The sequence below is a fragment of the Vombatus ursinus genome, unplaced genomic scaffold, assembly GCF_900497805.2.
Source record: "Vombatus ursinus unplaced genomic scaffold, bare-nosed wombat genome assembly UNPS02011767.1, whole genome shotgun sequence".
In the NCBI taxonomy this organism is placed as follows: domain Eukaryota; kingdom Metazoa; phylum Chordata; class Mammalia; order Diprotodontia; family Vombatidae; genus Vombatus; species Vombatus ursinus.
In genome coordinates, this window is record NW_020951545.1 from 747,942 (window position 1) to 773,349 (window position 25,408).

Consider the following 25,408-nt stretch of genomic DNA (forward strand, 5'->3'; position numbering starts at 1 on the left):
AAAGCATTTGTTTATATGGCTTTTATCTATCAGTAATTACCAGATTAGAAATGAAAACATCTTAGTATTATTATTAAAATACTTTTGACCTCGCTGACACCCTGAAAGGGTCTGGGAGAACCTTTCCCCTTCTTACCCTCACCCAGGGATCCCTACGCCACACTTGAGAAACACTAGGCTTTTGTAATGATGGCAGCTACAGCAATGATGGCATATGCCTCTGGCATATGGTCTGCTAGGCCATGGTAGATCCATAGTTCCTTCCCCCTTCCTCTACTACCTTAGCCTACAAATTAAAAGCTATGGAATTATGTGGGTAGGACAATCTTCTGTTTGCCAGAATAATAAGCCTTATCTTTTAAATTCGAATTTGAAGAAGGAGGGGGAGTATAGACTTCCCTAAATCAATGGGTCTCCCAAATGGCCTATGGAGCAGCAGTAAATAGGATGACAAATAAGATGATCACTTCTGTTACTACTTGAAAAGATGAGACCATGGAGTAGTTGAGATAAGTTTATGCTAAAACTCATCAAAACAAAAATGTACAGTTAATAATTCTCCATGTTTATGAAACATTTTACATTTGAAAAGACTTAACTAAGTTTTATTTGACCAACATATTTCTAAGCTAAGTGACCAACTTGTTTACATCAATATTCCAAGTTGTGTAGTATTGACTTTAAAGTTGTTGTAACCTATTTCTTTGCCTTTTATAGATAAAAAAACATTAAAAAAAGCCTTATTAATTTTTATGGTTCGTAATTATAATGCTTCTGAAACATCCTGACTTTGACCATATCCACATATTGTTCAAATTAGTCTTATAGTCATCCAAAATTACTACACTGTTAAATAGTGACTTAACATTTATATTGTTATATCCAAACACAAATTAATCTTTTGGTCTCTTCCTTAAATCTTTAGTTAATATTTTGAATAATTTCTTGAAATTCTTGATATCATATATGTGAAAAGACTTTGAAAAGTACAAGGTTCCATAAACTTGCAAGGTTAGACAGTCAGTCAATAAATATTTACCAAGCATTTACTATGTGAAGTTCTGGGAATACCAGAAAAGAAAAAGAATGACAGTCCCTGCTCTTGTGAAGCTTACAATGTAATGGGGGGAAGACAGAACACAAAAGGAAACTGAAAAGGAGGTGGGGAGAAGGCACCTGACGTGGGGGAATGATGAGAAAAGTGCGAGGATTCTAGAAGTGTGTACCCACTTGAGCAATGAAGGTGATGGTAATAATATTGCTACTGGGTATTTAGATTTGACCACTATAGAACTGGGCCATTTTTCAGTTCCTTGCTCATGCAGGTTTTAGCCCATATGAAGTTCCAGAACATTACAGTGACTTGCAATATTACAGGCTTTTACTCCATTAGAGTAGTTGTGGGAAATAAGGTATTTTTTATTCTACAGCCGTCTTACTTTTACTCTAGTGCATGGTGCAAGCTCTTGTGTTGGGCTCCAGTTACCTATGGTGAGTTAACTCAGTGAACCACTAGTTTTCTTTTAATGTTTGATTTTTAAATTGCTAAAACTGCTACACTAATAAAGCAGATAAAGTACTTAAAAACTTGGCAGCAGAATTAGAATTAACTGATGATTTCAATTAAAATACATACAATGTTAACAGTATTTAAATTTAGATCTGTGATTTAGGATTATATTATTGCTTTAGCTGTTGATCTATAATGAATGTGATCAGATAGGAGACATTCTAGAAAATTTTATAATTTGGCTAGATGAAAACTGAAGTGTGTGTATGTTGGGAAATCCTTATATAGTCAAAGCAAAATGTTAGTACCTGTTTTCTGCCAATTGATGATAACAAATTCCTCATCACTACTAGAAAAACAACTCAGTATATTCCCTACCAAACATGGTCTGTTAGTGTTATTTTCCTATGTGAAGGATAGTGTCCTGTCTTTAACAAAAGGTTAAACTGAAGCAGATCTCCAAGTAAGATAACATTTATTAACAGGTGCATGTTATCTGTCAGTAAATGGGTCAATGGCTTGCTTCTATTTATGCCAAAGACCCCAAACGAAAGGACAGTTACCTTTATGTAGGTTTTGGGTGGTATAGAACAGAAAACCGAACAGGGTAGAATGACATCATGGAATTAAGGGAAACATGATTAGTTACAGAGCTGAAATGCAGGGAACAACATGATTGTTTGAAAGCTTGGTCATGTGGGTTAGCAACAATCCCCATTCTGTCATGAGACTAAGAAGTGCTCATTTTTTGAGTCCAATGACAAGATATTGGCCCAGACTTTTGGTAAGAAAACCAGACGTCCTTGAAGGATTGCTTAGGGGAGTAAAGATATCAGGCCTAAATTCCCCTTTTCTTCCCACACATTCCCTAAAGTAACAAAATTCTTTGAGGCAAGAATGCTGGATTTTTAAACTTAACCCATTACAGGCCAGCTGAACTCTAAACTAAGAAACAAAGAACCATGACTTAAGCAGTTACAGGACAAAATCAATTAATTGTAAATAGGATCAATAAGAAAATGATACAAGATCAACCTTAATCTTCTCAACAGTATTTTGAGGTATTTATTCCCTTTCTTTGTCCCAGTCAGTTGCTCCTGGTCTTTTTACTCAGGAAGAATATTCCTTTAGATTCTGTCCTTGGTTCTCTTTTCTTTGTCTTTCTGTGTTTTCTCTTTGACAAGTTCGTGTATTCTATGCTTTCAACTCTCACCTCTGTGCAGATGATTCCTAAGTCTCTACCCCCCTGTCCTGGCCTCTGTCTCAAGTTCCAGACCTGCTTTTCCAATTTCCTTTAGACATGTCTGTCTAGATATCCCCTTAGCATCTCAAACTCAACATGTTCAAAATTTGAACTTTTTCCTAAACCTGTGCCTCCTTACTTTAGTATTTGTATCAGTAGTTAAGACTGTTCACCCTCATTCCCATGTTTAAAACTTTACTCTTCTCTGACATCTTTCACATGTACTTTCATATCTACTTCTGAAATATCTCTCCCTTCTTTTCTCGCCTTCATTTCTGTTGTCTGTTCTCCTCATTACCATCCATGTGAATTATTGCAACAACTGTCTAACAGGTCTTCCCTTTTCCATTCCCTCCCTACTCCAAACAATTTTTTGCAACATGGTGAGAGTTATTTTCCCTATATGTAGATGTACATATGCCCCTTCCCTACTCAGAATCATTCAGATGTTCCTTGAATTGAATAGTTCACTTTTGCAGGATAGGGGAAAGAAGTCACTTATGTTTGCTTTTTATTGTATAAAGTTTTTGTATCTTTAGTGTTATCTAATGTTTTTCTTACCAAGAATAAAGGTAATTTTATCTTATAGAATGAATGGCAGATTTGGTGCTATTCTTGCTGATGAAATGGGTTTGGGGAAAACACTGCAATGCATTTCGCTCATCTGGACACTCCTGCGTCAGGGACTCTATGGAGGCAAGCCAGTAATAAAAAAGACACTTATTGTTACCCCTGGAAGCTTGGTGATTAATTGGAGGAAAGAATTTCAAAAATGGTTAGGAAGTGAAAGGATTAAAGTGTTCACTGTTGATCAGGTAAGACACATTTTAATCTAACCTTGGAAATATTTTTTTTGTTCCATTATACATTTCATTGGTTTATTTTAATGTCTACAAAAATATTGGAATCTTGATCAAAGACATAGCTACAAAATAGGCTGTTAATAATTATTGAAATCTCTGATGTCCTTGTTTTAGTGAAAACTTTAGTAAAGGCAAACACATCAAATAAAGGATTAGTTTCATGTCTTTTCTGGTAGAGTTTTTTTTTTTAAAGGCAAGAACAAGGAAAAGTGGTGCTACAGGAGATGAAAGAATCTCCTTTGATATTTTCTTTTCTATTTTTTTTTTGGGTAATCTGGTAGTTTTTTTCCCCCACTTAATAATATTTCATTGTTTTCTAATTACATGTAAAGATAGTTTTCAACATTCACTTCTATAAGATTTTGAGTTTCAAATTTTTTTCTCCCTCCTTCTATCTACTCCCTCTTCCCCAAGATGGCGAGCTATCTGATATAGACTATGCATGTACACTCATATTAAACATATTTCCACATTAGTCATGTTGTAAAAGAAGAATCAGAAAAAAAAGGGGAAAAACCAGAAGAAAGGAAAAAGAGAGAGAGAAGAAATAGTATGCTTCAATCTGCATTCAGACTCCATAGTTTTTTTCTCTGGATCTGGATTGCATTTTTCATCATGAGTCTTTTTGAAATTGTCTTACATCTTTGCATTGCTAAGAAGGGTTAAGTCTATCAATATTAGTCATCGCACAACGTGGCTGTTACTACGTGCAATGTTCTTCTGGTTCTGCTCACTTCACTCAGCGTCAGACCATACAAGTCTTTCCAGGTTTTTCTGAAATCTGCCTGCTCATCATTTCTTATAGAACAACAGTATTCCATTGCATTCATATACTACAACTTGTTCAGCCATTCCCCAGTTGATGAGCATCCCTTCAATTTCCAATTCTTTGCCACCACAGAAAGAGCTGCTATAAATATTTTTGTACATATGGGTCCTTTCCCCATTTTTATGATCTCTTTGGGATACAGACCTAGAAGTGGTATTACTGGATCAAAGGGTATGCAGTTTTATAGCCCTTTTCACATAGTGCCTAGGAGATATTTTTAAAAATCATCAAGTTTGTAGAAATTCTATTTTTTATTAAGAATTTTCATTAACCTAGTCTTCATTCTGCACTATCCCTAGGACCTGAGTTCTGATTCTGACTTCTGTTTACTACCAATGTGACTTTGGTTTAGTCATTTAAGCACTTTGGGCTGAAATCTGTATAATGACAGCGTTGTCTTAAATGACTTCTAAGGTCCCTTTCAACTCGAGCAATGATCTTAGGAAACATTTAATTAACATTGTATATTTTTTTATCTGCCCAAATTTTCATTTAATAGATATTCCATGTTGTATTTCTTTTGATTATTCACTTAAGGGTGCACTATGTCAATCAACCAACAAGCATTTATTCAACTTTGTGTGTCGTACATCATGCATTGAGGGTGCAGAGAAAAAGCAAAAATGGTCCTCATCCTCCAGAAACCTCCTTTTTAACAGAAGTGACAAGACATATAGGTCAAGATAAATACAAAGTAGAGGGAAGACTGCCAAAGGCACCTAGAGGAAAAGACATTTTAGTTGATTTGTAAAGGAATATTTATATGCTCATTTTCTATTTTTGAGGGATTAGGGCAAAAAGTAATCCTTTATGTTATGGGACATTGGGTCCAAAGTCAGAGTTGAAAATCTTCCTATCAGCACAGTTCCTTTTTGATAATTATGGAAGGTCAAAATGAAAATGTCTTATATTATGACGTGACATCAAGAAGACTTTGGACATTTTCAGATTAAGGACACGTCCCACCTCTATGTCTTCACAGGTTGTCTGATGTACCAGAATGTGCTTTCTTTTCACTTGTACATTTTACAATCTCTAACTTCCTTTCAGGCTCAGTTTATGTGTTGTTAATTCTTTCTTTCCCTACAAATTACCATGCATCTACTTAACTGTTTACATGTTTTCTCTCACATTAGAATATATGCTCTTTTAGTTCAGGGATTAATTTTTCTTTTTCTTTGTGTCCCTGGTGCTTAGCATAGTGCCTGAATGTAGTAAGTGCTTAATAAATATGTATTTGCTTGATTGATAATAATAGCTACAAAGCACATTTTATATACATATATTATCTCGTTTAATTTTCACAACTCTTTGAAATAGGTGCTATTATCATCCCCATTTTATAGATGAAGAAATTGATACTCAGGTGAAGTGACTTGCTAATAAAGCTATTAAGTGTTTAAGGCAAGATTCAAACCCAGACCTTCTTGATTATAATCAATTAATGAGTATTTTATTAAGTATTACTATTTGTCAGGTACTGTGCTAAGAACTAGGGTTACAAATATAATTAATGAAACAATCCCAACTTTCAAGGACATTATATTGTAGAAGGGAAGAAATATATAAAAATATATACAGTATAAATATAAAGTCAATAAATTCAAATGTATACAAAATAGTTAAATACAAGATAGTTTGGGAGGGAGGGAGGGTACTAGCAGTGGTGCTTGAGCTGTGTCTTGATGAAGAGAGATATTGGGAGTTGGAGGTGAAGAGGGGAGTGAATTCCAGGCATGGGGATTGATCACTGTGAAGATCCAGCACCTTACACTGCTTCATGGAGAATAGCAGGAGCAAAAAGCTCGGAGATGAGGCTTCTTCTCAGGATTGAAAGTAACCTGATTTCCCTGGATTAAAAGAGTACGTATGTAGAGAGTAGTGATTTGAGAAAAAGCTGGGAAGTTGGTTTGAAATCCAGACTAAGGTATGCAGGAGGGATACATGGAGAATGTTAAGTGGAGGAATGATATGGCCCATTCTGTGCCTAAGGGTTAGTCAGACAGCTGTGTGAAGAATGAATGGTGGTGGTATTTGTGGGAAAAGGGGAGGCCCACAGCAGAAGTAATAGCAGTTGAGGAGTTTATTGTGATAGTCCAAGGGGCTAGTAATGAATGTCTGTACTAAGAGGGTAGCAGTTAGAATGGAGAGGAGGGAAAATAGAAAGGAGAGAGAAATCATAGACACTTAGAGTGGGGACCTTGGAAACTATATAATCTAAGCTATTTTTTTTTAATATGAGGAAACTGAGATGCTGAGAAATAAACCTAAAATCATATCTTTTTATTGCAAGGCTGGTGATCTTTCTGCCCATCCCTCCTTTTGTTAGAAAGGTTGATCTGTAGGACCTGGTAACTGATTGGCTACATGAGATGAGGAATCACAGATAACCTTAAGGTTTTGAATTAAGGAGACTAGGTGAATAATGATGTCACTGACAGAAGTAGTTAAGTCAGAAAGAGAAATGGAATCAGGGGGAAAGATAATAAACTTGACTTTGGACACATTGAGTTTGGTGGAACATTGAGGTGAATGTACATTGATAGTAGCTGGACATGCAGGCCTGAGCTAGAGATTTAAGAGTGATATAAATAGATGTGAGAGTTGAAACCATAGGAGTGAACAGAGACTAGAGCAGGAGTCCTTAATTTTTTTGTGTGTCATGGATTTGTTTGGTGGGGCCTATGGAACTTTTCTCAAAATTTTGTTTTTAAATGCATAAAATAAAACACATAGGAAACTAATTGTATCTCAATGCAGTTGTTTAAAAAGAAGCAATTTTGCAGATTCTAGTTAGTCAGTTAATAAACATTTATTAAGTGCCTCTTATGTTCCAGGCACTGTGCTAAGTACTGGGAATTCAGAGAAAGACAAAAATATAGTTCTTACTCTTAAGAGCTCACATTCTAAAATGAGAAACAGTATACAAACAACTATGTACGAACAAGCTATATACAGGATAGATTGAAGATAACAAGCAGAAGGCACTAGCACTAACAGGAAATGGGAAAAACTCCCTGTAAAATGTAGGATTTCAGATGATACTTGATATAAACCAGGGAAGGTAGGAGGCAGAGATAATGAGGGAGAATATTTCTGGCATGGGATGAGTTAAAATGCCAGGAGTCTGGAGGTGGAATGTCTTGTTTGAGGAACAGCAAGGAGGTCAGAGTCACTGGATCAGAGTATGTGGAGGGAGTGTAAAGTGTAAAGGGGGAACAGTGAGGAGGTAGGTTATGAAGGTCTTTGAATGCCAGACACCTGGGTACATGCCCACAGATGACAAAAAAGCTCTTTGTTATAGTACAGGTTGATAAATAGCTGCCTTGGTGACAAATAGCTTAGCAGGAGTCTCCAACCACTGCTAATCCCTCCTTCATTCTTTGGATGACTTCTTTTCTAATGGTACCTGTTAACACAAAAAACTACTTTCCTCTGGGCAGAACCAGTTCCCTTTAACATAAGAGCCAAAACTTATTTGGGAAATAAAGTCTGGCCCAGTGATTATATTTAATATAGGAAACTCCTTGGTGGAGAAATTCCCTCTGCCCATGCAGCAGCTTCTCTGAAATTTAGAGCCTTTAGAGAGTTACCTAGGGCACTAACATGTTAAGTGACTTGCCAGGGATCACAAAGCCAATATGTGTCAGAGGTAGGGCTTTAAATAGGTCTTTCAGGGTTCAAGGCTAGATTTTTATCTGCCCCCTTGGGGTGGCCAAGAGTGTCAAATGCAGAGGTCAAGGAAGATGAGGATGAAGAAAAGGCCATTGAATTTGCCATATAAAATGTCATTGGTTCCATGTAATAGAGCAATTTCAGTAGAGTGGTGGATGTGGGAGCCAAAATATAAACGGTTAGGAGGAAATTGGTGGTTAGGAATTGATACTATTGGATATGGTTTGCTTTTCTCCTTGGGAGAGGGGAAGCTGACATTGTACGTGGCTTGGTTTGCCTCTGGGAGCTCTGTCTTCCACTGTTGAATGTGACACTACTGAATTTGTTCCAATGTCCATGAAGTCAGGCTGAAGCAGGCTCTGTGGAGCTCTGTTAGAGCTTGGTCAGACATCAAAGATGCTAAAGTCATCCACTGCATCCCAGGCCATCGCCAGTTGTCTTGACTTTTGTCTTGCTGCTGGACTCTGATGACTCTGGAGGAGAGAGTGAGGCTGATGACTTTGCACAGTTCTGCTTCACTTAAATCCAATTCATCTGCAAGTCATCACCCCTGGGATGCAATTGGTCCTCTTCAAAAATGAAGGACAAACAAAAACAGTGTAGTCCCCTCATTTAGGAGTGAACGTCCTGAAATTATTTCTTGGTCCAATTTTTATTGTGTCCTCAGTTTGGGGGAGGGAGAGGGAGGAGGCAGAGTTTTGCTTAACTAAGTTGTCAAAAGAGCCATACTTTCATACCTGTGGTGCAGACAGGAAGGAGCTGGAGACTTATCCAAGGTTATGGCTTCCTCGGTTCCTTAGTGTGTCTAGCTATTCAGGATGGTTTGCTCGTTATAGCTAATCTTGTCTTTTCAGGACCTCTTTGGTCTAGTCTGTTTTCTTTAGGTATATTCCTGTCCCCAGCCTTAGTTCTCCCTTTGCAACACAGATCCTTATATTAAGCCCTTCTCTTAGTGGAGGAAAGCAGTATGTTACCTTTCACAGCGATATTCTCTGAGTCTTACACCATCTACTGCTGTTTCTTTTTCAGTACCAATGACACGTTATGCCAGTACTGTGATTCAACAAACATTAATTAGGATACAAAATTAAAATTAAAGATGAACCTTGCCCTCAAAAGTCTACCAGAGGGATACAACATATAAACAGTTAAGAAATGCCAAATAATTTGAGGAGAAAGCCCTAAAAACTAGGAGGATCAGGAAAGACTTCTTACAGAAAGAGAGCTAAGCCAGATGGGACAAACCCAGAACTTATTCAGGGAAGTAAATAATCTGCTGACTTCTTTGGAAGCTCTCTGAGAGGCTATCAGGTTCAAACAATCAAACAAAAATGAGATGGATAAGGAAATACATGTATGTTAATGATCTATGATCTGCTTCTTGCATCTTTACCACTGATATTTAATAAAATGAAATTTCATTTATTTTTCCCCTGAAAAATTTTCAACAGAAATTTAGGCACTAAGGAAAAAATATAATTACCATTTCTGTACCATGAGCTAATAAATAGTACTTACTATTTTCCCTCCCAGACTTGAAATATTTTCTTGGTGGAAATATGGCAATAAATAGTGGAATATTGTCTCTGTTAAGGCCATCTAGTGGCTGACTAATGTTTCCTTAAATGTTTATTGCTGTGTATCTACCAGAAATTGGAAGGGGAAGGGGGGAGGGGGAGGAAAAAAAGTTAATGTAAGTGAAACATTAATATAATTAATCATTTAATTTAGGCTCTTGATGTTAGAGAAGTAAAGTGAGTGATAAATGTCAGCTAGAGAGCATTGGTCATTATTTGTCCAAGTAACTGAGTTTCATAAGATATGGACAAGTCATGAAACCTCTTTGGACGTGCTTCTTCACTGTTGAATTAGATCAGGGGTGGGGAATTTGTGACTTTGAGGCCACATGTGGCCCTCTAGGTCCTCAAATGTAGCTCTTTGACTGAATCCAAATTTCTGTTGCCTTGAGGCCACAGGTTCTCCACCCCTGGTAGACATTCTCTTCCAGTTTTAAATCTATTATTAACCTATGTTGTTTAATGTCACTTTAGCTATCAAATTAAAACTCAGACAGTAAGTACTTATTAATTTCCTATAGTGTCAACATTATGGGAAGCCCTAGGGTTACAAAGACAAAAATGGAACAGGCCCTGCTGTCAAGGGACTTTTATTTTATTGGAGGAGACAACATGTATATGTATATGTATATGTATATGTATATGTATATGTATATGTATATGTATATGTATATGTATATATAAAATAAATACAAGATAATTTCTTAGGGGAATTACTAGTACCTTTGGGAGGATCAAGAAAGTTTTCATGTAAGAGATGTCACCTGAGCTGCCAAAAGTTAGGGAGTCTAAGAGGTCAATGTGAATGAGTACATTAGAAGCATGGAAAATAGCTTCTGCGTAGGCATGGAGATGAGAGAGTGTTGTTTTTAAAGAGAAACAAGGCAAATTTGGCTGGACCAAAGAATGTTTGAAGGGGAATATTGTATAATAAGGCCAGAAAGGTAAGTTGGAGCTAGCCAGTGAAGGGCTTAAATGCCTGGCAGAGGTTTGTATTTGATCCCAGAGGCAATAGGCAAGCACTAAATCAACAAGCTGTTTTCAAAGTGATTTTCCTAAAGCACAGGTCTAACCTTGTCACTGTCCTACCCAGGAAATTCCAGTAACTTCCTGTTGACTCTAGGATCTAATATTTCATTCTTAGTTTATCCTTTTTTAATTTCTATTTTTTGTGTAAGTTGGATAAATACATAATTGTTAGTAACAGTAATACATGTATATAATTTATACATAAGCAAGTATATATGTATTGGGGCACATACTCAAACATTTTTGCTGATAGGGGTGCACAATGAAGGCAATTTGGAGACTGCTGTCCTAGTTCATTGTTATTTGTTTGACACTTTTGCCTAGCATAATACTGGGTACTAAGTAGGATACCAAACAAGTATAAATCATCTCTGTGCTTCTCAGATCTACCTATCTTATCCCAACCTTTCTTCTGACCACTAGTCTCACATCTCCAATTGCTTTCCAGACATCTTGAACTGGATATTCAGTAGACATCTTAAATTCCACATGTCCAAATCTAAACTCATTATATTTTCTTCTAAATCCTCCTACCTTCCCTGTTACTGTAGAGGGCAACACCATCCTCCCAGTCTTTCAGGCTCTCGACCTAGGAGTCATCCTGCATTCCTCACCACCTTTTACCCCTGTACCGAATCTGTTGCCAAGGTCTGTCGATTTAACTTTTGCCACATCTCTTGTGTATGCCTCCTTATTTCCTTAGACACGACCGCCACTCAAGCCCTTAACATCTCATGCCTAGACTACTGCAGTAGCCTGTTGGTGGGTATGCCTCCTGCCTCAGTTCTCTCCCCACTTCAGTCTATCCACCATTCAGCTACCAAAGAGATTTTCCTAAAATGCAGGTCTGACCATGCCTCCAAGATCAAATACAAATTTCTCTGTTTCGTTTATAAAGCCCTTTATAACCTAGCCCTCTCTTACCTTTCCAAACCTCTCTTCCCTGAACAAGATACTACAGACACTCCATCTCTGCTGTGAGCATTTTCTCTGGCTGTCTTTATGCCTAGGATGCTTTACCTCTTCACCTCTGCTCCCTTTCCTGACTTCTTTCAAGTCCCAGCTAAAATCACATCTTCTATAGGAAACCTTTCCCAACCTCTCTTAATTCTAGTGCCTTGCCTCTCTTAATTATTTCTTATTTATCCTGTCTGTAGCTTGATTGTATATATTTGTTTGCTTATTGTCCTCCGTTTTAGAATGTAAGCTTCTTGAGGGCAGGGATAGTCTTTTGCCTCCTTTTGTATCCTCAGTGCTTTGCATAGTGCCTGGCACATTTTTGTTCTTGTTATTTAGTCATTTTCAGTCATGTCTGACTCTTGGTGATCCCATTTGGGGTTTTCTTGGCAAAGATACTGGAGTAGTTTGCTATTTCCTTCTCCAGCTCATTTTACAGGTGAGGAAACTGAGGCAAACAAAGTTCAGTGACTTGCCTAGGGTCACATACCTAGCAAGTGGCTGGAGGCCAGATTTGAACTCATGAAGATGAGTCTTCCTGACTCCAGGCCTGGCACTTTATCCACTGTGCCATCTAGCTGCCTCCCTGGCACATAGTATGTGCTTAATAAATGTTTATGAATTGATAAACTATGGTCCCTGTCCTAAGCGAACTTGTAGCTTAGTTGGGGAGACAGTACATGAAATGGTTAAGTAATATTGCAAATCAAAGCTGAGATCCATTGTATTTTTTTGTTTGTTTCGTGGGTTGCTATGGTTTCAAACTTTCAATACCTGGTGACCTACTTTTTATTGATGAGCCCCCTTTGTACTTAGCCAGCCTGCCAGATAACAGATTTTCGTTGGACCTGTTCTCAAAGCCTTTCGTGTGGTTCAGTGGTAAAATGCTGGATTTGAATCAGTGGACCGGGGTCAAGTCTTGACTCTGCTGCATACTATCTGTGTGACCTTGGGCAAGCAACTTAGATTCTCTGGGCCTCAATTGCCTCATTGTAAAATGGGGGAAATGAACTGGATGTCCACTAATGTCCTTTCTAACTCTAACTTCATGATTCTATTACTTGTCAGAGTTTGCTTTCTCTTAGCAGAAGTCCAGGGTCATTTTGAGGCTATGGTAGGACTTTGGTGGTGACATTAGGGTAGGTTTTAATCATAGAATCTTAGATTTAGAGCTAAAAGGGACTTCAGAGGCTCTCAAGTCTGGCTCTCCTATTTTGTAAATGAATAAACTGAGGTACAGAGAGGTGAAATGACTTGGCTAGGATCACACAGCTAGTGTATGTTTGAGACCAGATTTGAACTCAGAATTCCCTGATTCCTATTCCGGTGCCATCTCCATTATGCCATACTGCCTCTTAACTTATTAGGGTGAAGTAAAAGGAGACTTAAGTCAGGGAGACTGGTTTGACTTTTGCAGTAGTGTAGATGTGAGGTTTTAGGGGCCTCGATTAGGGTAGTGGCAATGGGAATGGAAAATGTGAAAAATGAAAGGGTAGAACACTGGGCACATGTGGAGGGAGTGGAGGAGATAAAAGACTTAAAGATGGGTTGAGTCTGGGTGACAGGAAATATGATGTTGGCATGGCATTTAATGATAATAACTGTTTTGGTGGGGGAGAAGATGATAAATCTTGGTAACTTTGAGTTTGAGACAATGACAGGACATCCAAATGGTAATAGAATGTGGATAACTGTAGATATGAAACTGCTGCTCCATTGAGACTTTGGGGTTAGATATATGGATTTGAGAGTCATATATGATAGCATTTTAGAGCCAGAAGGGGACATTAATGATTATCTGGACCAGCCACTTAATTTTACAGATGAGGATACTGATAATCAAAAGAAAAATTAAGTGATTTGCCTTTATTGGAGCTCTGAAAGATAACCCTCACTTTGGAGTTAAAAGCCCAGCTCCAGTATTCAGTAGTTAGGTAATGACTTCTCTGTTCTTTACTTTCCTTATCTGTAAAGTGGGGATAATAACACTGATATTTCCTCACAGGATTATTGTGAAAAAAGCATTTTGTAAATCTAGAAACTTATTATAATATATATATATATATATATATATATGTTGTATATCCGCCTAGAATCTCAGCTCCTGGAGAAGAGGAACTATTTCATTTTTGCCTTGGTATCCCCAAATCACCTAGTGTATTCAGTGCCATGCACATAGCAGATGCTTAAGAAATGCTTATTAAATTGAATATATAATATAAATATATTTATGTATAATGTAATAAATAATAGTAATTTAATCTATAAGATATTTATATGTGAGTATAAATAATCATAAATATATAAATATAAATATGTAAATAGAAGTAGAAATGTTTATATTTAATATATAATTTGATGTGTAATGTTTATATATAATAATATATGCTATGTGTAACATAAAATAATATAAATCTAAATATGCCTAGCATCACTTTTTCTACTAAATCTGCCTTTCTAAATAGTGGCTTAAAGGAGATACTTGATTAGATGCTTTTCAGGGAGAAAATATATAGAAAAAAAAATAGAAGCCAAGGATTGAGCCAAGGGGAATACCCATAGAGTGGAGAAGAAGGGGAATAATCAAAGGGAGACAGAGTAGTTAGGAGGGAAACTAGGAAAGTTCAGTGTCACTGAAACCAAGGGAGAAAGTAATTCAAAATAGAAAATGGTCAACTGTATCAAATACTGAAGAAATGTCTAGAAGAATGAGGACTGAGTAAAGGCCATTTGATTTGGTGATTAGAATATCACCTATGACCTTTGAGAGTGAAGTTTAGTAAGATGGAGAAGATGGAAGCCAAATTTTGGAGGCTAAATAAGGAGCAAGTAGTAAAGAAATGGAATCACTACATGTAGAACATTCAGTAGAGAAGTTTGTCAATAAAGGAAAGAAATTGGATTTTAGAGGTGACAAGTTAAAGAAAGAAAACCATTTTTTTTTTCAAAATGGGAGGGAGGAAAGATATGTATATTTGAAAATGATGAAGAAAGAGCCACTGGAGAGAAACAAATATTGAAGATGATACAGAGGATAGAGGTATGTGTGGGATCAAGGTCTCTCAGGAATCAGAAAGAGAGAGAACAGAATTGTTAAGTTTTAGAGGAAAGGACACATCTTTCATTTGCTACAGGAAAGATTGAGAGGATGAGTTTAGTGATAGAGATTTATAAAGATGTAGATAAGAGTTAAGTGATGAGACTTAGACAGATGACCTTAATCTTCCCAGTAGCATTACTGGGAGGTTGGAAGAAAGTGATTTGGAAAAGCTCCTGGAGGGAGAGAATTAATAAGAATAAGAGAATTGCTGAGCATTGGAGAGGGCTCAGTTTGCAGAAAGCATTTTTACTAGGCCAACTCTGCATAGTTCTGATTGATTTTGTTAAGCTCTATAAATAGAAATGCAGCTCTAAATTAAGAGGGGTGATCTTTTTCCTGGTTTGCATGTGGAAAAGGCTGCTAGTGATATCAGTCATTCCAACCCCAATGACTCTCATGGATACCAATCAGCATTAACAACATCCTAGAATACTAAAGACATGTATATTTCAGCAGTATTCTCTCCCTTATCAAACGAATACCACTGTCCAGCCCTACAGCTCAAAATGAAAATTATTGTTTATTTTTTTACATGATTTTATCTTTGAGGCCTAAGTATTATAATACCTAATAGGTGGCTGGCATGAAATTTGCTCTTCAGCTTTATTGATATAGTTCCTATGCATGTTTCGTTTCATGAAATCATGTAATTTATTTTCAGGATCACAAAATAGAAGACTTCATTAACTCTCCACTATATTCAGTTCTTATCATCAGTTATGAGATGCTGCTTCGATGCCTCGATCAAATTAAAAATATAAAATTTGATCTTTTAATCTGTGATGAAGGACATCGCTTGAAGAACACTTCCATTAAGACAACTACAGCCCTTGTTAGCCTGTCTTGTGAGAAGAGAGTAATTCTTACTGGTTAGTGTTCTGTGAATTCACTTAATAATCTTTTAGTATAGTAAAATTTTAAGACTGGCAACATGTTCTTATTAGATTTATATGATACTTGATGATATTAAATGGATGTTATACTCACTCAGTACCCCCTTCCAGCTCTGAGAATTACAACAGTTGGAGCCAGGGAGAGAAAACTCCCTCCTGTGCTCCTGTTCATTGGGAAGACATTCTTATATCCCTTCATAAACCTGTTGTGGAAGGAAAGAAGGAAGAAGGGAAGGAGAGAGGGAAGAAAAGAAGGAAGTAAAAGGACAAAGATAGGAAACAAACATTTATTAAGCACTTATTATGTGCCAGGCACTCTGAGAGTTGGAATGATTGTTAATAAAACAATTTCTCTTTACTGTTTTAAATAACCTTCAAGGCAAGATTTTTTTTTAAAATTAATTTATTTATTCAGTGCCATACCAAACTACCAAAGAATTATTTTATTTTTTCCTTTTTTTAAATTAATTTATTTTGATTTATCAACAATCACTTCCATGAGTTTTTGAGTTTTAAATTTTTCTCTCCCTCCTTTTCCACCTCTTTCCCCAAGACGGTGTGCAATCTGATATAGGCTATACATATACATTCCTATTAAACATATTTTCACATTAGTGATGTTTTAAGTAAGAATTAGAACCAATAAGAGGAACCACCAGAAAGAGGAAACAGAACACAACAGAAGAAAAAAAAATAGCAAATATTATGCTTCAATCTGCATTCAAACTCCATAGTTCTTTCTTTGGATGTGGATAACATTTTCCATCATGAGGCCTTTGGAGATGTCTTAGATCCTTGTATTGCTGAGAACGGTTAAGTCTATCAATATTAGTACTAACTAATTATGTTATTCCCTTCTTGAGCCAAATCTGAGAGTAAGGTTCAAACAATGCTCATCTCCCTCTCTTCTTTCCCTCTGCTGTAATAGGTTTTTGTACAAGGCAAGATTTTATTTATTTAATTTTTTAAAGACAATTGGGGTTAAGTGACTTGCCCAGGATCACACAGCTAGTAAGTGTCAAGTGTTTGGTCTAAGGCCGGATTTTTACGCAGGTCCTCCTGACTTCAGGGCGGGTGCTCTATCCACTGTGCCACCTAGCTGCCCCAAGGCAAGATTTTTTAAAAGTGGTATTGAAAGTGCCAACATTAAAGTGTCCATTTTGGGTGAAAATCTAGTCACTGTTATATAATATAGATGAAATAAATAATAAATATTTATTGTTTCATGTATATATCTTATCTACCCAATGAATGAGCTTCTTAAGGGCAGGAATTATATTCTTGTATCTAGTAGGTGCTCAATAAATGTTTTTTTAGCACTATGAAGTAGAATGAAAAGATAATACTTATAAAAATATTTAAAACATATTTAAGACATATACTTTTACAAAAAAGAAAATGCTTACTATACCCATTTCCACAACTTAGTATTTATCAGTCCATAAGAAGTTATTAAATGTCTGCTATATGCTGCACACTTACTAAGCACTGGGGTATACAGACAAAATTGAAAAGACTCTGCCCCCACCAAGTTTAGATTCCATCATCAGAGGCAGATAACATATACAGATATAAGAAATGAGGTTTTAAGAGGTGTAGATGAGAAATAAATGCATTGCAGATGTTGAGGACAATCAGTGCAAAAGCATGGGGAGGAGAAATGTTTTGCCTTGTATGAGGAACAATTAGAAGGCTGCTTTGAATTGTAAAGTATGTGAAGGGGAGCTAAGTATAATAAGGCTGGAAAGGTAGACTAGGTCCATCTTGTGAAGGACTTTAAATGCCGAACAAATGAGATTTTCATCGATCTAGAGATACATAAACACTGGAGTTCATTGTGTAGGAAGTGACACGGTCAGACCTGTTCTTTGTGAAAATCCCTTTGGAGGCAGGGAGACCAGTTAGGAGACTGTTGCTTGTTCTTCATGAGTTTGTGACAAAAAGAAATCATCCCCTGGCGTATTGGACCTCTTGAGCTTAGTCACATCATCTCAAAATGGACTCGCTTCATTTTATTTCTTTTACTGAATTAGAAATAGTGGATTTCGCTAGAATTTCAAGTGGGATTTGTCTGTTTTCAAAATGGAAAATTAATAGACCTATATGTTTGGAATCATTATTCACAAGAGATTGACAGTAATGGTAGCTGAGGAGATTTTTTTTTTATCCCCAGCAATGAGAGGCAGAATAGTGGAAAGGTTGGAAATAGAGAGTTGGGCTTAGAGTCAAGAAGATCTGGTTTCAAGTCCCACTTCTGACACATGCTGGCTGTGTGACCTTGAGCAAATCACTTACCTTCTTATTTCCTGAGGCACATGTGTGAAACTGTAAGTTATAAAGAAGGTCTTGATCTAAATCGATAACAACAGTTCCCTTACTAGCTGTGTAACCCCGGGCACGTCACTTAACCCCAATTGCCTAAAAATAAATAGATAGATAGATAGATAGATAGATAGATAGATAGATAATAGTTCCTCACTGGGTACTGCCTACACTGATGAAATCAGAGGCCCAGCAAAAAACAAATAAACAGCCAAAAAACCCCACATCAGAACAATGCCTGGAATATGTTTCCTTTGGCTTAGAGTTTGAAACCCTGGGTCCGAGGCCCAGCTCTTCCATTTACTCTTTGTGTGACCTCGGGCATGACATTTCTCCTGAGTCTCTGTTTCTTCAATTATAGTAAGAGATATTATTTGCACTGCTTATGGCATAAGTTGGTTGTGAGCAAATTATAAAGAGATGCATAAATATAAGCTGCTATTTTTATGTCATTACTGTAACTCCCAGGACAGTTTGAGTCTCGGCCGTGTGTTAAGTTGAAAAGGTGATTTCATTGGCTTTTAAAGCATTTCACAACCTGTCCCCTCCTCCTTTTCCAGCCTCTTAACCTTTCTTTATTTTCCTCTGCATACTCCACAATCCAGTGATGCTGGCCGCTGTGTTGTTCCTTGCACACACCACTCCCATCTCTTAACTGCTTGCCTTTTCTCTGACTGTCCTCCCATGCCTGGAATGCTCTCCCCTTCCCCTCTGCCCCCTGGCTTTCCAGGCTTCTGCCATGGCTCAACTCAGATCCTACCTTCTGCAAGGGCCCTTTCCTTTTCCCCTCCCTCCTCACACTGCTACTGCCTTTTTGCTGAGATTACCTTCCGTTTTAGAATGTGACCTTCCTCATTAGAATGTGAGCTCCTTGAATGCAGAGTGTATGTCTTTCTTTTTTATTCCAGTGCTAAGCATAGTGCCTGACACATAGGAAACATTTAACAAATGTTTACTGACTGATTTTAGAAAGTGAAAGATATGTCAGCCTGGAATAATTTAGTAAGACTATTAAAACCAATTAATATTTTGTACTGATAGGTTAACGTTTTTCTCACAAAGTGCTGCCGCCTGACTTTGATGCCTGTCATGAGATGTGGGGAGATTGATTTATTGATTCATTAGGTTTTCAAAGGAGTGCTCAATTCTACAACCTTTACATTTTTTCATTTTTCTGTTCTTTGAGGCACTCCGGTCCAAAATGATTTACAGGAATTTTATGCATTAATTGAGTTTGTGAATCCAGGAATACTAGGTTCTTTGTCATCATATAGAAGAATATATGAAGAACCCATTATTTCATCCCGAGAACCTTCTGCTACTCAGGTATGATTTTTTTTTTAATAAATGGTTATTTTTATAGAGTGGAGGGAGATGTCCTAGATTTATTGTAAGGCTAATATTTAACAATAATAATAATAATAGGTTCAGAAGAAAATCAGTATAGCTCCTTTTTAAGAAAAAGTACATTTTCAGCAGTACCTATACATCTGTAGTCTGGTGGTGGGAGTGGAGGTGAGGGGAAAAGGGGGAACAGCTATGAAGTTTTTTGGATATAATTAAATTTGTCTTGAAAGAGCTTAATGTTCAGAGGTTAACTTCCCTTAATTTTGTTGAACTTTTGTGACTTCAGGGGCTTATGATAAAATAACCAGTTTATCCTTTTTTTTCCCTCTTGCTAGAGAGCACTTTTTATGATTTAAAATTAAGGATTAAACATGGATTTTCTAGTCTCCTATGTGAGATTAGATTTTTAAGCATATAACAGAATATTATAAATATAGACATTTTGTTTAGATGGTATGTTTTAATTTTGAAAAAAAAATATTATTTACTGACTACTCTATAATAACTCCAAAAGTGCTGTTAGTCATCTCTATGTAGGTCTGCTTGCAGTCTTAGATCTTTAACTTGACAAATTGTGTTGGCTTCAAAGAAGTTAGTATGATCTATTAGTTCTCTGTGGGTGAAGGTGACAGTCTGTAGTCTATTACAGTCTGTCAAACTAAGGCCTATGTCTTGAATAATTTGGTTTGTGGATTATAGATTTATAACAATCCCCAGACATTGTTAACAGCTAACCAAACAATGAATCATAAAACTATGGCTTTACATAATTTAATGATTAAGCTAAACATTTAAAGTGATCTATGTCAGTACTTTCCCTCTGTACCCTCCATGCTATGTCAGCACCTTTCCTTCTTTATAATTATTCTCTCTCTCTCCCCCAGTCCCCTTGTCCCCCTCACATTTGTATTGCATTTTCCTGTAACAGCAGAATAATCAAATGAAAGCTGGTTGTACCAGGTAGTCACAAGAAAAATTTTTGTGTTATGACTTTTTCCTGAACCCTTTGTTTCGGAAGAGTTTCAGTTCTGCCCTTTTTTTATCATTAGGAAGAAAAGAAATTGGGAGAGAAACGAGCAACTGAACTTACTCGCCTTACTGGACTCTTTATTCTTAGAAGAACGCAAGAAGTGATAAATAAATATCTTCCACCTAAAATAGAGAGTGTAGTCTTCTGCCGACCAGGAATACTACAGATCGAACTTTATCGGAAACTGCTGGATTCCCAGGCTGTCAGGTTTTGCTTGCAGGGGGTCCTCGAAAATAGTCCTCATCTGATTTGTATAGGAGCTCTTAAAAAACTCTGCAACCACCCCTGCCTTCTCTTCAAATCTTTAAAGGTATGTTACATATGAACTGAAAACTTGGGGTGTTCTTTAGAAACAAAAGAAAGTCCTGGGGGCGTGAACCTGGATTTAAGATGGATTTAGGAAGCCTGCATGTTATGTGGCCCATCCTAGAGATTGGGTTTGTGACCAATCTGTGGGATTAAGTCTGGGACCTCCCTGGTATGAGTTGGTTGCACTTGGAGAAAGTGAAATGAATTTTCCATTTTGATTATGTTACTAGTCCCTCCACCAATGAAGAATACAGCCCACCTATAATTTATAGTCTTAGAGAGTTGCCTGAGGTTCTGAGAGGTTAAATTACTGATCTTCAAAGGACTTCTGAATGTCAAAGTCAGGGTTTGAACCCAGGTCTTCTTGACTCTGCAACCAGGACTGTATCTAATACACCATGCTGCCTTTCAGTGCATATCTAATAATTTTAAGGCCAAGATAGATAAATTACTGGAGTTGAATACTTAATTTTTTATTTAAGCGGTATAATTTTAATATGCAAATATAAACTCTGGCTGACTACATTTTTCTATAATATGAATTACAAGCATTTCCTTCACTATGTAAGTTTTACAGAAATTCTTCAGGTTTATGCTACAATGGTTTATGTTTACTCAGATTATTTTACATCTTTAGAATAGTCAACTTTTATAATTTTTCAGTAGGCACTGATGATAATTTATATAGTAACCTCTTTAGAAACAGACTTTGTACATAGTAATAAAGAAAAATTAAACTAATTGGGCTCAATGCTCAGGAGAAATAGAAGACAAAAAATATTCTATAAAAGTAAGACTTTCAGATGGTTTAAAATATACTGACTTACTTAGAATAACCTTGTGCTTCACTTTGAAGGACTCCATAGGATAGTATATCACTTATGAATATCCTTAACATAGAAATTACAGTGAGGGTTTACTATGTCTCCTAAACAAAGTTAAGAAACTACTTTGTCCAAATATTCTTCCATTTTTGTAGGAAGTCAGTTGAGGAGCCATTCATTTCTACAGATTAAGTGTGGTGTTGGGCAGCTAGATGGAGCAGTGGATGGAGTGCCAGGCCTGGAGTCAGGAATACCTGTGTTCAAATCCTGCCTCAGACACTTACTAGCTGTGTGACCTTGGGCAAGTCACTTAACCTTGTTTGCCTCAGTTTCCTCATCTGTAAAGTGAGCTAGAGAAGGAAATGGCAAACCACTCCAGTATCTCTGCCAAGAAAACCCCGAATGGGATCACTAAGAGTCAGATACTACTAAACAACAACTGTAGACCCACTCCTGGACCAGTGCATACAAAGATTATGAAATAGTCCCTATCCTTGAGGTGTTTGGAATTTGAAATATTTAGGAAGTAAAATCATTAACATGCCCATCTCCTTGTAACATTGTAATTAATATAAATATCATGTGAGTGGTATGTTTTAATTTTGAAAAAAAATTAGTTTTATTTATTGAACAAGCTATAATGACTCAGAAAGAGCCATTAGTCTGTTATGTCTGGGTCCTGTTGCAGGCTTGGTCTAAGATCCAGGATCATCAATGCATTTGTCAAATGTCATGATACAGATGGTAAAGGCAATTGGGAAGAGGAGTGATCATTATGATCACTATGGAAAGACTTCCTAGAAGAGGCCACAGTTAAGAAGGTGGTATTTGAGTAGGAGTCAAAGAAGAGTGAGAGCTTCGGGTCTTAAACAAAAATGGGAAGGCAGTAATCAGTAGGATAAATATAGGAGACCAGCGACCTGGGAATGTTAGGCCTCTTGGTCTCACTCATTATAAGTGACATTTATCCAGTTGCTTTAGGTTCTAGAAGGTCTTTGTTCCAAGCTCTAACTATTGTTATTTCCATTGTGCAAATGAGGAAAATGAGAGTTGAAGTGACTTTCCCAGAGTCCCAGAGCCAGATGGTATCAGAGCTAGAATCTGAAGCTCAAACAGTGTCAGCTTGTAGGCAGCAGGTAGTACAGTGGAGTCAGCAAGGCCTCAGTTCCAATCCTGCCTGCCTATCTGTCTGGCCCTGGACAAGTCTCTCAGCTTCTCTTAGCCTCAGTTTGCTCATCTGTAAAATGAGGATAATAGCATCTACCTCACAGGGTTGTTTTGAAGATCAGATGAAATAATGCATGTAGAGTGCTTTGCAAACCTTAAATTAGCTTTGTAAATGCTAGCAGTTATTATTTTCATGTGAGGCAAGTAGTCCAATCTTTCCAGAAATTTCAGGGATATTTATAACCTCTTTATTATAAAATTGACTTATATACTGGGGACAAAAAAAATCCAGTATAGTTAAAAGTAGTAACACTTTCTGTATGCTTGAGATAATCTGATCTTTCTAGGAGAAAGAATTGTAATGAGTGTGATTAACCACATATGAATAAGGCAATGATGTTTGCTTCATCAGAAGAGATGTGCCTAGAAGGCAGGAGCTAAAAACAGTGGCAAAGGAAGGGAGAAAGCGTTGGAATGCTTAGGTTATGAAGGATAAAGTAGTAGAAGCACATGTCCCACATGCTGTTGCTTCTGCTTCAATTTACCCCTCATTTCTATCCATCCTTATTCTTGACTAATCTTTTGGGACTAAATAAATAGGATGTGTGTTATTTTCACCAAAACATGTCCCATTATGCCCTATCATCATAGGCAGATTGCTTTTTAAAAAATTAACCAAAGTTTATTTTGATTGATATTTAGTTAATGTGACTTAGTGGAAAGAGCACTAGACTCTAATTCAGAATTCTAAGTAGGTTCCTGGTTCTACCACTTACTCACTAGCTGTGTAACCTGGGACACGTCTTTTAGCCTCACAGTGCCTCAGTTTTATCATCTGTAATGCAAGATTTTTGAAGATAGGAACTATTTAATTTTTTAAAAATATTATTGACATATTTTATTTTTGCATTACCTTCATTTCCAAATATGTGCTTCCCCCTTTCTCTACCCAACAAATTATCTCGTTACAGGGAATAAAAAAGAATGAAGGGAAAAAAAGCAGTTTAGCAAAACTAACTGATATGTCTTTGAGCCTGATAGTGTATGCAATGATCCACACCCATAGCTCCCTACCTTTGCAAATGAGGGAGAGAGAGAGAAGTGTATTTTCTCATCTCTTCTCCAAGGCTAGGCTTTGTCATCATGTTATTAGTACAGTATGCAGTTTTGTTTTTTTACATTGTTGTCATTAAGTATTTTTCCTCATTGAGCTATTTCATTTTGACCTTTTTATTCCCAGCGTCTAGAACACATTGATGCTTAATAAATGTTTGTTGAATGGAATTATAAGATGAGGACTAAATTATCTCTAATCTCTCAACTCTTTTTTTTCTTCCCATGTTGAATTAAATGATGTGAACCTAATCTGTTAAAAATTATCTTGAATAGGAAAAAGAATGTAACTCATCTTGTGATGAATATGAAGAATATAACTTTTCTGACGTCTTGATAGATGCCTATCCTGTGGATTACAACCCAGTCACATTTTCTGAGACAGATTCAGGAAAACTACAGGTCTTGACAAAGCTATTAGCAGTTATCCGTAAACTCAGTCCTTCTGAAAAGTAAGATGAATTTTGTAAGCTGCCTTTTAATGCTTATGGAATAGTGACTCGATTTTGGGTGGTGATACCTCTCAACAACCCCCTTTGGTATAAAACCATAAATAGGAGTCTGAGTTTTGAATTAGGGGTCAGTGCAATGTGTAATACATATTTTAAAGACATCTTTGGGCTTTTGTTTGGGCCTAACACGATGACTTGGATGTAGTAGACACTTAATAAATATTTGTTGAATTGAATTTCAGCAACAAAGTATAACTATAAATACCAACTAATTAGTATAACTAAAGTATAACTAATAAATACCAACTAATATATGTGATAACATGAAATCATTGATTTATCAGCTATTGTGGGTATTATCATAGGGACCATTACATATTTTCTCTCCAATTTGCTGCATCATTTGACATGTCTGAATTTGCAGTTTCCTTTTCTATAACATAGAAATGAATAATACAGTGTTTTGTAAAAACAAATTTTGAATGTTAAGGCAAAAAGAACTTGTCACTCCAGCCCTGGGGTCCTTGCTGTATTAATTTATGGTTGCCCTAGTCCTCTATTATATCTAAGCCCCAGCCATGCTTCACTTCACACTCTGCTGCAGGCATTCTCCAGTTCTGGACCCCTAATCAAATCATTTATGTCTCTGCTCCTGGAACAGGTGGGCTGCCCGGCTTGTCTCTATAGCTCTACTCACTACCTCCATAATTCTCTTTTTTGCAGTTGTTCTTTTAAGATTTTTATTTGACATCTCCTGCTAATGTGCAAATGACTGCATTAACTGTAACTGTTGAAAATTACTATTTTAGTTGAATGAGCAAATATTTATTAGTTCCTACTCTGTGTAAGGTACTCAGTTAAGTGCTGAGGTTTCAAAGAAAAAAACAAAATTGTTCTTGCCCCTCGAGGAATTTGTGTTCTTCTGGAGGTACCTTGTAAGTGTTGATAATATGCTAAATGAGGTAAATGTTTCTTAGTCTTCTCTCTAATTGTTCAGTTCAAGCTATTATACTAGCATGTACTAGTATATGCTAGTATATTACTATAATAATGTACTATATAGTAAATAGTATAAGCTATTAGTTCTATAATACTACACCAATACTAGCATACTATTATACTGATTATACTGATTATAAAAATATAATCTCAATGATACATTTCATGA

General features: G+C 36.6%; 1 protein-coding gene across 1 annotated transcript in view; it reads left to right on the plus strand.

Moving 5' to 3' along the window:
* RAD54B (RAD54 homolog B) overlaps nt 1–25,408 on the plus strand; it is a 128,063-nt gene that overhangs the window by 96,700 nt on the left and 5,955 nt on the right. The window contains exons 7-11 of the mRNA XM_027856979.1: nt 3,343–3,568; nt 15,445–15,652; nt 19,185–19,324; nt 20,395–20,685; nt 24,065–24,240. Of these exons, the coding sequence (XP_027712780.1) occupies nt 3,343–3,568; nt 15,445–15,652; nt 19,185–19,324; nt 20,395–20,685; nt 24,065–24,240 (1,041 nt within the window). The remainder of the gene's footprint in view (nt 1–3,342; nt 3,569–15,444; nt 15,653–19,184; nt 19,325–20,394; nt 20,686–24,064; nt 24,241–25,408) is intronic.